This window comes from Podarcis vaucheri (assembly GCF_965113315.1).
Source record: "Podarcis vaucheri genome assembly, chromosome: 3".
NCBI lineage: Eukaryota > Metazoa > Chordata > Lepidosauria > Squamata > Lacertidae > Podarcis > Podarcis vaucheri.
Window position 1 is genome coordinate 75,932,851 of NC_138761.1, and position 13,688 is coordinate 75,946,538.

At 41.5% G+C, this 13,688-nt stretch overlaps 1 protein-coding gene across 2 annotated transcripts in view; it reads left to right on the plus strand.

Annotated features, from left to right (window-relative positions):
- The first annotated feature begins 2,083 nt into the window (after window positions 1-2,083).
- POPDC1 (popeye domain cAMP effector 1) overlaps window positions 2,084-13,688 on the plus strand; it is a 27,959-nt gene continuing 16,354 nt past the window's right edge. For both annotated transcript variants that reach the window (XR_014218006.1, XM_082216683.1), the window contains exons 1-5: window positions 2,084-2,301; window positions 3,870-3,918; window positions 5,940-6,173; window positions 7,162-7,286; window positions 13,116-13,303. Coding sequence is in view for 1 of the 2 variants with exons in the window: in XM_082216683.1 (XP_082072809.1) it covers window positions 5,951-6,173; window positions 7,162-7,286; window positions 13,116-13,303 (536 nt within the window). In the remaining variant the exon portion in view is untranslated. The remainder of the gene's footprint in view (window positions 2,302-3,869; window positions 3,919-5,939; window positions 6,174-7,161; window positions 7,287-13,115; window positions 13,304-13,688) is intronic.

Here is a 13,688-nt window from a genome sequence, read left to right on the forward strand (position 1 = left end):
TCTTCTGTAGTTCCTAATGCACAGGAACATAGGAAGCTGCCTTATTCCAAGTCAGACCATTGGTCCATCTAGTTCAGTATTGTCTACACTGACTGGCAGCAGCTCTCCAGGATTTCAGGTACGTGACATTTCCAACCCTACTACCTAGAACTTTTAGGGATTGAAGCTGGGAACTTCTGCATATGTTTTGCCACCTCCCTGTGGCCCTTTCCAACATACTGCAGCAGCTGGGTTTGTCAGCTTTGGGTTTGTCAAGAGACATTTGTAAATTTGTCAAGAGACAAGAGTAAATTTATCCGCAACCACTTCCATGAGGAAGTAGAAGATTCTCTCTTATACATTCACTATTATATATGATGTGAAATAATGTCTTCTACCAAAAGATGAAAATACGAGATGAACAGCAAGATGCTCAGAAACGTTAGAAGAAAAATGAGCAATTGCTATAAATATTTTAATAGCTATGAAGACATAATACTTTCAAATGGTTGTTCCTTGGCTTTGAATTAATGAGATACATTGATCCTTTCTCTAGATGTATTTTTGATGCATAGCATGAATAACAATTTATTGTACACTGCTTTCCCTGGTGTAGATTTACAATTTTAATAGTTTCATGCCTGCCATTGCCTTTACAGACACTCCCGATTATTTAGAGAGTAGGGGAAAATGAAAACACCTCCCACATTTATGGGAATTACAAAATATTATTTATTATTACAGTTTATTCTAAAACATGTATACCCATTTTCCTTCTTCCAAAGCATTTAAATCAGATTATTATTTTATTAGCATGTATTTAGATAGATGAGTATTGATTGAAAGTGAGAAGAGGCAATTGAGTACGTACATGGTAAGAAATGGGAAGAAGAGTAAGAGAAAATCTAGATACAGTTATAGGGGGAATGAGAGGTGGGGAGGGGGGGAGAGAAAGACAGAAGGCTAGACACATGTGGACCAGAAAGGAAAGGCCCTTGCAAACCTCAACACTAGGGAGAGGGCAAAACTCTGCAAGGTTGTCTGGAACACCCCCTCTTCTTGCTCAAACTGGCCAAGAGGGAGTTGTTCTGGAGAGCTTCAGTGTTGGCTGCCCTCCACTGCAAGGTGGGGGGACACTAGCACCAAAGTACAGCTGCTCTGGTGATGTCTGAAGTGGTGGGGAAGACAGGATGCTGCCTCTTGCATTTCGGCCGCCTGAAGCAGCTGCTTCACCCCGTCTCACCTGCAGGCCAGCTCTGCTGCCTAACCACTTCATCATATTTCACAGGGACATAGTAAACCATGTCAGACCAATGGCTCATCCATGGGCATAGCCAGGGGGGTGCGGTGGGGACAGCTGCTCCCCCAGTCAAGTAAATAAATAGAAATACTTAACTGACCAATTGTGTGGCAGATAACTTGGTTCTGCACCTCCCCTAATAAATCCTGGCTACTCCCAGGGGCCCATCTACCTCAGTGTGGCCTGCACTGACTCTCCTTGGTTTCAGTACAGGTGTGTCTCCTAGCCTTACCTGCAGGTGTTAGGGATGGAATCTGGAACCTTTTGAAGCTACAGCCTTTCCACTTTCCTCATTGCGTCCAAATCCTGCTCCCTTACCTGGGAATTGGGAGTAGGGCATCTAGTCGGAGAATACGGATTCCTGGTAAATGTGGGACTCGCCTCGTTCTTTAATTCGTAGCTCCTCCCTCACCTGAGAAATTAGCAGGCTATTTCACACCTGTCGGGCTACTCGGGTGGCCATCAGTTCCTGAACCAAAGCACAGCAGCCCAATACCCTCTGCAACAGAAGCATTAATTAAACCTTGTTTTATGCATTTGATTGGTGTTTTGAGGAGGAGGAGGAGCTGGGACCTAACAGATTCTCTGCTACTCAGTGCTGAAAAGAAACACTCGGCCCATGTTCAGAGGCACTCCGAATCTCGTTTCAAGCGCCTCCCGACGGCGGGAGCCACGGAGCAGTTTGCATCTGCCGGAGTCCCCGCCGTCCAACAGCCGGCGAAGGGAGGGAAGGGCCCGCCTGCCCGGGGCTGCGCCTTCGCTTTCCCGGCGCTTGCGCGCTGCGTCCGCCGCCGCCGCCGCGGCTCTCGAGAGGTCGCAGCAGGCGGCGTGCGAAGGGAGAGCTGGCGCCGCCCGCAACTTGGTGGCGGCTGCTGCCCGCTGCCTATTTTAGTCAAAACCTCCGCCCCGGGGGCTCGCGCGCGCTTCGCCTCGACTCCTTCGGCGAGAGAGGGCGCCCTCGGAGGAGCTGCCGCCGGAGGAGACCCACGGCGGGACGGAGGCGCCTCAGAAGCGAGCGGCAGGTAAGGCTGCAGCCCCGACGGGAGAAGTTGGGCGAGGCGGCAGCAAGCGCGCGAAACGGGAGGCGGGACGCTGCAGGGGCCGCTCTGGCGGCGGAGTTGCCAGCTGCGGGTGCGGGAGAGGCTCCCGCGAGGGGTTTTCTCGGCAGCCTGGTGGCCCTTCGCGCTCGCCTCCCCTTGCTCAGGAGAAAGTTTCCCCGGGACTCGGGCGCCCCTCTCGCGCGCAGGCAAACCCCCTTCGAACAACGGCAGGAATTCCAGGCCGTCTTTCTGGAGGGGCGGCAGAAATTCACTTTGCGCCTGCTCAGAGACGCAGCTGAATCCGTTTCCCGCGCTTCCTCAGTAGAGCGCAAGGCGCATACCAGTCCCTTCTTCCCCAGACCTGGGTGAGCTTAGCAAGGTCACCTACCTGCCTAGTCTGTGCCATAGAGACATAGTAACTTAATGGAATTGGAGTGTTGGAAGGGACCCCAAGAGTCATCTAGTCCAACCCCCTGCAATGCAGGAATCTTTTGCCCAATGTGGGGCTGGAACCCACAACCCCGAGATTTTAAATGCCTCATGCTCTACTGACTGAGCTATCCCAGGGTCAGTTTCATACGCTGCCAGAGGTGAGCTCAAAGTGTGACAAGTGCAAAATAATATATTGGTTCCTTCAATACGCACTCAGTCATCCCTTTCTCTCTCTCTCTCTCTCTCTCTCTCTCTCTCTCTCTCTCACTCACACACACACACACACACACACACACCACTGCTGCACTTTAAGAGTTGGAGTGTAGAGCCCCTTGCTTCCTTTCCTTGAGAGAGGCAGCCTTCACATGCTGAATTGTTCCTGCTTATTGCTCCTGCAGCACCATCTTGAATGAGTCCTGATGCTTGAAATTCAGGGGAAGCCCTAAGCCTTTCTGAGGCCTGGCTCCCTTTAAGCTGAGCACCTGTTGTTGTCCCCAGCCAGGGCCTTCCTGCTTTCTGGTGTGCTTGTGTGCAAAGCTCTGTCACAGCCTGGAATGTCAAGGAACATTTCAGCAGAGACACCCCCAAGTGGTGGTCTGCTTATCTCTTTACAGGGTCCTTTGTGAGGAGAGCCTGCTGTAATTTGGCAGTCGGGCTTTATGGGCTTATCTGCCGCCCCTGTTTCCTTGGATGCCTTCAGTCGCTTACTGAGGAGACGACTCCTGCTGTTGCTCCTTGCTTTGCTCCTTTTCATTTCAAATATATTCTTTAATAAGTATCCACTCACAGGTATATGAAAGGTGGTGTACTTTATATTTGAAGTCCAGCAAATATAGGATGCAAAATAAATGCAAACTGAATTAATTTATACAAATAGACGCAGTCGCGATCTGCTTGAAATAACCCTGCCAAATGTTTATGGTTATGATTTACAAGAGCATACTGAAAGCCTGCTAAACTGCATTAACAATAAAATGTGTTTTGCTTGATTATATTTGGGGAGTGGGGTGTATAAAACCTTGGTTTGATGTTCATTTTGAGTCAAGGGTTTGGCTACTGTCATTTTTTATTTTTTTTAAGGCTGAGTGGAATTAATGCATTACTTTGTCTGATTACAGGTCATCAGCTATTTATAAGGACACTTGTTCTGAAGCAGCACAAAGTCAGGTGATTCAGAAAACAGAGGTATCCCATGGGGAATTTTCCCAACGGTTTGTTTATCTGTGATGCTGTGCAGGGATCAGTACTGCACGATACCAAAAGTTCAGAGTTTATCTCTTTCCCACTCCTCCCCACTTCACACAGTTGCCCTCCATGAGTTGGAGGGCAAAGCAGAGAGTGGAGCTTGTGTGTAGGCTTTTAACGCTTGCAGTGTGCCCGGATAGAGCTTAGGATTTTTGTGTGTGTGTGGTGTGTTATATATAGCTTTCCTCTTCTTAGTGACTTGTGCTAGTGTGCAAAAATACCCTACTACTTGCAGCCCAAGCCTAGGCATGAAATTCAGTGGGATTTATTCTCTAGTAAGCACTGCAACCTTAAAGGTGTATTTCATCCTGTACTGAGCAATTTGTGTCATGTGTAAATGTTTATAGGCATAAATAAATTATCCTAATAAATTAATAGCAATAAATAAATAAGAATAAAATATTAGTGCAGGATAAAATGCAGGTGATAATAAGATTTTACATTCTAGCCCATGCCAGGTTTTACAGTAACATTGAAGGTAAAGAAGTTTGGATTCTGATATGCTTATAATGTTGAAAGCTTTTTCAATGTCTTGTTGAACACCTGTGCATTTAAAATTCAAAATCTAATGTGGGCCTGACTTTCGACAAATTAATTTTGATGTGCTTTCTTGCATAGTTAACCGCCACCCCACCTTTGTGCTTGCATGGTAATTGTATATATAGTTCTTGCAACTTAAAATGTTAGAATATGCAGAAATTTTCAGGTTTAACCCCAGAATAAGAGTACAAGAAGAACGTATATTTAAAGAAGAGTGAAGAGTATTTATTGAATATATGGAAAATAATTGTACACAGCTGAAAACACTGGCAGCATTAAGATAAATTCAACAGAGTAAACAATATTTGATTGATGTGAAAGTGGAAAATTGATTTGAATGGTTATTGTAAAATATGCAAGAAAGTATGATATGTAATATGAAGCATGGAAGGAGAAGAAGGGAAGTCACTGGATATTTTAAAGTTTGTAAAATGTTTAATTTGAAATGTAGGAAAATGAAAACTCAATTCAAATTATTTAAAAAAGGAAATATGACCTAAGGTAACAAATATTCCACCCTGTAAGTTGTTAAATTTGTGTTCTTTTCCTTCACTGTCTTGTATGTGTTGGTTGTATTTTGACATTATTATTACCAGGCAATAAAAAGTACTTGGCTCAAGTTGAAAAGCATGAATACAAACCAGAAAAAATAATTAAAACTGAATAGGAACTGCCAAGAAAGCCACTGTTAAAACTAAACAGTGCAGAGAATCAAACAGTTATGTCCCTGTTACGAAGTTTTCAACTTCAATACTAGGGGCTGGTTGTGTATCTAATTAAGAAGTGCCCCTTGCTGATGCCCATGCATGGACAGTTCTGCTCCCTGGTCAGATGCATTATCTGCCCTTCTGTCGTGTTTGGAGATAAAGTAAACCTGTTTCTGCTGCACTTAAAATTGGCTGTCAGAAAAATTGTGCAGCCTTTTGCCTCTCAAGCGTTGTAAAGTGCTATATTTAGTAGAACTATTTAATGTCGCTGCCACATGACAGTTTGATAGGTGTGGGATAGATAAGGGAGACTCGCTTTATTTTTAAGCATCCCATGCCAATACTGATCTAAAGCATAGAAGCCACCTTTGGCATACACTTCATGCGTGCAGAAAGCTGATACTTTGCCGTGGATAGCAAAACAATTTGGAGCAGCTTCGATACATATGTTGTCTTTTGTTCTTATTTAAAAATAGAGTGATAGTGACACACACACACACACACACACACAAACACACACACTTTTCGGAAGGTTAAATATAAGAGTTTTTAACATCTGTGAATATGGTCTCCAGTACTTTTGTATCTGTTGAAAAAGACTGATTCAAGCTGCAAGTGTGAAACTATGTGTTGTATTTTCCAATTCTTATTTTAATGTTTTGTTGTTGTTGTTGTTTTAAAAAAACATTTTAACAGGCAACTTCAAGATGAATCCTACAGAAGCAAATTCAATCATGGTGACCCCTTTGAGTTTCAACCCAGATGTCAACAATCCCATCTCTATGCCTTTGAATGAAACTCTTTGTGAAAACTGGAGAGAGATTCACCATCTCGTGTTTCATTTGGCCAATATTTGTTTTGCTGTTGGATTGGTTATTCCAACCACTTTCCATCTTCATATGATTGTCCTACGAGCCATGGTAATAATAGGTAGGACAAACAAATATTTAGGAATACGCAAAAGCTTTTATATGCCAAATAGATTTTCTTCTTATTGCATACTAGCACCCCCCTTCTTCCATTCCACAACAAACTGCATTTGAAGTACAAAAGTAATTTGCAGTGCAGAACAGGATTCTACAGTTTAGTATGGCATGGAAGAGTTAAAGCCAGAAGATATAACTCTGGCTCATACACGACTGCTCTGTTGTCATAGTGAGGGAGCATTGATTTAGAGTGTATCTGATCTGTTGGGTGTCCCCACTAGTAAGGTTACACTGGGCCTCATCAGTGGTGGCACCCAGCTTGTAGAATGCTCTCTGACAGGTTCAGGAACCACTAACACTATTGTCATTTTACATAGCTTTTAGTAATTATGTGTTTTTGTGTATATGACTTAATTGAATTCCTAATACTGCTATACTGATTGTATTAATGCATCTTTTTTTAATTCTCTGTCTTAAATTAATGTTTTTAGTTGTCTCTGATATTGTAGTATTTTTTGTAAACTACTTTAGATATTATTTTAATAGAAAGGTGGCCTGTACATACAAACAGCTATATGGTCCCAGTACACCTCCAGTGTACTTAGTGACACACATACATGTAAATGGCATGCACAGCGACCTTCTGCCAGCCATTATGTTTTCTGGGATTTTTTGTGTGTGTGAAGAGCTTTGCTTATTGTCCATACATGCTTATGACTGTGGCACACATTATATTGTAGTTGCAGTGGAATGCATTTGCATTCATTGCCTACGAAGGGCCAGTGTATGACTTGCAGCTTAATTGCCCTAAGGAGGAGCATTATTATTATTATTAATATTATTTGGAAGTAAACTAAACAGAATATTTTTATTCTTGGAATACGTAACTGAGGAGGCTGGGAAAAAACAGTTGCAGTATTCTGTTGGAATCATAGTTCTTTGGACATGTGTGTGTGTATACATAGTCATTTGACACATTTTGTTTTTGGCAGGATGTACACTATTCATCATCTGGGCAACACTATTCCGTTGTGCTGTGGATATAATGATCTGGAATACAACATTCCTTGTTATCAACCTTTTGCATTTTATATACTTGCTATATAAGAAAAGACCGGTATGTACATCACCATTAAACTATTGATAAAATGTCTAAGGTGCTACTTTAAAAGGACCATTCTCTTCCATCTTGATTCTAACAAGTCTATACTGGGCTTGTTGACTAACTTGAATACATGAATTATCATATCTATAACTCTCAAGAGCTTTGCTTTCAAGTATTTGTTTTCAGGTTTTTATAAACATAAAAATCCTTCATACAGAAGCCTTTAATTCTTTATGAATTCCTATTTTTTAATTTATTTTTTAGTATACAGCCACCAAATTTCCATTTGTGTAACCTGCCATCTTGGTTCAACTTGAATCCAATGTGTCCATTATGGTGGTGGTATTTGTTTTTCAGTTTTCCGGACACTTGATTCTTTATGATGTAGGGCATCTGGCTCATTATGACTAGGGTAGCAAGTCTTTGGGTATTTCCTCCACTCATCTGTTAAACCAGTTACCCCGGCAGCAAAAATAGATTGGTTTAAACCAAAGTTTGTGCTGGTGACCAGTAATCACTGAATTGTATGACCTTTTTGTTGTATCAAATATGAAATTGTTTTCTGTGTAATACTGTAACCAGTTTTACAAGATATGATTGAAAGGCATCAATTAAGAAATAAGCTGGAAAATTCCTAGTACATGATTAAGGCAATGAACATTTCTCTGGGAGTAAGCCCTGTTGGAAGATACAATGCTGCAAGTCATTCAACGTTATCTTGAGCCATCAACAAATAATTTTTTTCTTCATAGTAGAGTGCCAAATTTCAGTTACTATAGATCAGTGAGAAGCAGTTAATTCTATAAAAGGTGATGGGTGCACTTTACTTCCTCAGCTATTTTGTTTTGGAGGGCAACTCTGCATCTTTCAGTGCCTAGCAATATAACCTAGCAGCCCCTGCTGAAGCTGTTCTCCAGCCTCTTAAGATTTTTAAAATCGATTCTGTGTTGCTCAGTATTGACTTTCCCTTTAAGTGTTGCACCTGCGTTGATGTTTTGCTGCTTTGTCATGTGTGAAACTAAAAAGCTGGTTTGGCCCTCTCTTGCTATCTATGCCACATGTAAAAATGAATGCCTAATGCAGGCTTTACATTTTTCATACAACTCCTTTTAACTGTAGCCTGATTTCTTTCTTAATAACATGCTGGTTCAGAGCTCCCTGCCCCCCCCCCGGACTAAAAGCCTGAGACATTTTAGCCTTTTGTCATAGGGAAAGTGCTCCAGCCCCCTGCCCCCTTTGGCACCATATGTTACAGTAATACATGTGTGGTTTTCTTTTCTGGGATTGTCTGAACAAAAGCAGATTGCTGGGTGGGGAGGGGCATGCACACTGCAGATTACTGTCCCATTCCAAATTGTTATTGTAAACCTGCTTGTGCTCCACCCATTGGATCCTAAACACATGTTTGATTGAGCAGCCCACATCTGGAACATTAGGTGGGTGAAGGAACCATCTTGAATGATTTGGACTGGGAAAGTTTAAGCCCTTCCTTTCTCCGTCATGTTGTGCACTGGTGAAGTTGCTTTAAAAAAGGGGGGGGGGGAGTTTGCTTTTGGGGAGGGCAGAGAGAGGGAGAAAGGTTCTCTCATGTTTTCATGTAATGAAATTTTATAGAGTTTTGTTCCATGTTGCATTTACTGTGATTGTCTGAATTGGTATATTTGGAGCATAGAATCATGGAATTGTAGAGTTGGAAGGGATCCCAAGGGTCTAACCCGCTGCAATACAGAAATCTCAGCTAAAGCATCCCTGACAGACAGCCATCCATCCAACCAACCAACCTCTGCTTAAAAAAAAACCTCCAAGGACGGAGAGCCCACCACCTTTTTAGGGAATCCTTTCCACTGTCAAGCAACTCTTACCCTCACCAAGTTCTTCCTAGTGTTTAGTCGGAATCTCCTTCCGAGATTCCATTTGTTGGGGTCCTACCCTCTGGAGCAGGAGAAAGCAAGCTTGCTCCATCCTCCATGTGACAGCCCTTTAGCTATTTGAAGGTAGCTATCATATCTCCTATCAGTGTTCTCTTATCCAGGCTAAACATAGCCAATTTCCTCAACTGTTCCTGGTCATCTTGGTCACCCTCCTCTGCACACATTCCAGCATATCAATATCCTTCTTAAATTGTGGCACTCAGAACTGGACTCAATACTCCAGATGTGGTATGACAAAGGCACAACAGAGTGAGACTATTACTTCCCTTGGTTAGGGTACTGTACTAAAGCATTATTTTTTTTGCTGCTGCATCACACTGTTGACTTATGTTAAGTTTGTGGTCTACTAAGACCCTAGAACCTTTTCACATGTACTACTGCCTAATTCAGGTGTCCCCCTATCTGGTTATTCCTGCCTATATATCCTTAATGAAATTCATTTTGTTAGTTTGGGCCCAGTTCTCCAAACTGTTAAGGTCACCTTGAATCCCAGTTTTGTCTTCTATAGCATCAGCTACCCCTCTCAGTTTGGTGTCATCTGCATATTTGATGAGCACCTCCTCAAGTCTGTTATCCAAGTGGTTTATAAAGGCATAGAACAACAATGAGCCCAGGATAGAATCCGGCAGCCCCCACTTGTAACTTTTTTCCAGAATGATGAAGAACTATTAGTTCCTTTGGGGATTCTTTAGGTTCAGTCAGCCAGCCAGCTACAAATCCATCTAACAGTTCCTTTATCTACAAGATAAAGGAACTTACTGAAATCAAGATACACTATGTCCACATCTTTCCCCTGATCCACCAAGCTTGTAACTCGAGAGAGAGAGAGAGAGAGAGATTCATCTGGCATGACTTGTTTTTGAGAAACCCATGCTGGGTCTTAGTAATCACAGCATCCTTTCCCAAAGGCTTACAGACAGACCATTTAATTATCTGTTCTAGGACCTTTCCTGGTATTAGTGTCAGGTTGACTGGTTGGTAGTTACCTGGGTCGTCTTCCCCCCATTTTTGTTTTGAAGATAGGGAACAACATTTGCCTGCCTGCAGTCTGCAGGGACCTCCCCTGTTCTCCAAGAATTCTCAAAGATTATAGGCAGAGGCTCTGACACTACATCTGCAAGCTTCTTTAGTCCCCTTGGGTACAGCTCACCGGGCCCTGGAGATTTGAATTCATTTAAAGTAGCTAGGTGTTCCTTTACCACCTCTTTTCCTATCTTGGGCTGCAGCTCCCTCCTTGAAATGTTGGCATGAAATATTGAAGCCACCTCTCAAAAGACTGAAGACTCATGTGACTGTGATTGTTTGCCTGTTTTAGACAGTGGATTTGCTTTCTGGCTATCAATATTCTTCCTGTCTGTCTTGCTGTGTGTGTGTATAACTCAATAGCTCATCTGCTTTCCAGCATCCTTCACAGTTTGGTTATTCATGATGAATATAAAACCCACATCAAAATTGAAATATTAAGAGTGTTTCATTTAATCCAGTTAGACTTGATTTAATATATAAATAAAAAATAAAAACAGCACATCAAGCTGGATGACTCATTCTTACAGTCATTGCACAAAAACTTAGTGTTTCAGACTTTTCTCTTTCCTCCTAAGCTGAATATGTCATCAGAAGAACACCAATGCAAATGAAAGCTTTGGCATGGGAAAACAGGAATTTGATGTGCAGTTTATTAGAAGCCTTTAAAAGGTGGCCTTTAATGTTGAGTGGGGATGGTCAAATCTGTCACTTTTGTTTCTCATTTTTCTAATACTCAGTTCTCAACATTTCCTTGCCAGTATGCATGTTTTTTAAGTCCTCATGAAAATTCACCAGCGTTTTAGTGTTAATTTCTCCTAATACACACATTTTTATGCTATTTTGCACAATTTTTGCAGTGCTATCTCTCCATATATATGCACACTTAGCTTTAATTTATGCATTTTTACTTGGCTGAAGAATTGCATGGCAAAATTAAGAGAAATTCAAATTTCAAAGCATGGTTGTGTTTTGATTCAGATATTGTTTGAAAAGTGCAAGTTACATAGGTTTTATTTCCTGCTAATAGTCATTCTAGTTCTGCGATCCATTGCATATGGGCACAGTTTATATGGAGATGTACATGATATTTGCTCCTTTACTACTGAATAATTTTCATCTAGAGTAGTCCTCTCACACTGCACTTTCTACAGCTGTTCTGTAGCATCTGTTCACTGTGGCATGAGTGAGCAGTATGAAAATGAAGCATGAAATAACACTTTGACCTAAATGAAATGAAAGGATAAGGGAGAAAATCCAGTATGTGGTTTAGTCTAATTATTTGGCAAAAAATTGAGAACGGAGGACAGCTTGCAAGACTCCTAGCATCTTTATGACAAATGAATACTCACATTTCTCTTTAAACCCAAGGGCAAAGCTCTTTTCCCCACAGAGCATACACCTCTTTTTCCTTTCTTATTTATTAGCAAGAAATAATCTAAACTACAGACAAACTCTCTCTTCCCTTGAATGAAGGCCTCTGTTATGCCTTCGATACTTATTTGTCTAGTGCTGAAGCCTTTCCTGTTTTTGCTCTTCATGACACCCACTTTCTCCACTCTTTGCAAACCAATTTGGTCTCTGCTCAATCTGCTAATGTTTTTAGATACGGTAGGACACTGTGTCCTGGGTAGTAACTCTATTGATTCAGGAACACAGCTAGATATGTGCCAGTTTTTCCCTCACCCTGTTTCCTGTTTTGGTGCATAAATGAGTGTAGAATGTTAGACACTGTTTTCTCTTTCTTACAGCATCTTATAATGGACTGGCTTTTGCAAGCCTTTAGAGTTGTTTTCGTGGCTCTCTGGCCATCTTCCGGTTCTTAGCAAAGAACCAAAATAATTATATTAGTACTTTGCTTTTGAGCATTACCTGTAGAGTGCTCAAAGTGCTTCACATAACTTGCTTTTCTCACTCTAGCCCTGTGACAATTTTTTACCCCCTTATTGCAGTTGGGAGTGTGTGGTGATATAATGAGACATGTTGAAGGTCACCTAGCTATTTCACAGCCAAATTGAGATTTGACCTGAATGCATCCTGATTTGTAGGTCAGTCTCTTCAGCTATAAACATCTAGATAGAAGCAAGTTTCATTGAACTCAGATGCAGGTCCCATTGAGTAAACGTTTAGAGGACTGTACTCTTAGTCACTGTGCTTCACCAGCTCTATGCTACAACAGGCAGAGAAATAACTGGGAAAATAAGGAAAGATCTGATTACCTATTTTATTAGAATATAATTCTATTGCCATTTATATCTGTATTACTGCATTGGTTACATCTGCTTGTAGACATGAGTGTGATATCATTTTCTGGGTCATGTGGCCAGCAGGACTAAACCACATCTGGCACTAAACCACATCTGACTAAACCACAAAGCAATGTGATGAAAGCCAGAGCACACAGAAATGCCATTTACCTTCCTACCGCAGCGGTACCTATTTATCTACTTGCACTGGTGTGCTTTTGAACTGCTCTGTTGGCAGAAGCTGGGACAGAGCAATGGGATTCACCCCATCGCGTGGATTCAAACTGCTGACCTTCCAATCAGCAAGCCCAAGAGGCTCAGTGGTTTAGACCACAATGCCACCCATGGCCTTTTAAACTTTGTATAGGCACTTCCTAGCTTAAATGTAGGCTGGAAGAAACTGGTATTTCCACACACAGAAAAATACAATGCAACTTCTAACTCTGATATTATTATTTAAATTTCTATGGTAAAAGCACATCTGCTAATATGTATAACTATAGTGTTAGATGTATCCCATTTGTCAGTTTCTTTGATACTACATTGGAATAAAGTTGTCACTGGTTTGTATGTTTATGTGTTTTGGGTAAAAAGTATATTTTAGAGTCAATGCTAAGAAATACTTACTTTTTGTGTTATAGATAAAGATAGATAAGGAGCTCAACAGTCTGTATAAGAGAATGTTTGAACCACTCCATGTGCCTCCAGAGTTGTTCCAAAGACTGACAGGACAATTCTGCAACATTCAGACACTAAAAACAGGTCAGGCGTATGCTGCAGAGGACAAAACATCAGTGGACGATCGATTAAGCATCCTGTTAAAAGGAAAGTACGTGCTTGAAAAAGTTTGAACAGGAGTAGTCCTTTTCATGGAATAATTGAATTGTGGAAAAGTAGAAATGAAAATTTAAAGGGACTGCAATATACAATTACTTGTATCTTCTTTTATACATAACATTAGCTTTGAATAATTTGAATGTATGTAGTAGCAATTCAATGCTGCTTTCCTCCATTGCTTTAAGATACTGCTTTGAGGTAGCGGTAACCTTTACTGATCTCTGCAATGCTTAAGCCAATTGCTTCTTGGCATCTCACCTACTTTTTTGGTGACAGTGAGCTGTAGCACTCTCTCATGCCACCATGATTCCTAAGTTGTTGATTCACTTTGTTTAACTATACCTTAGTGTTAAATCAGAGTTCTGCCCACACCACAC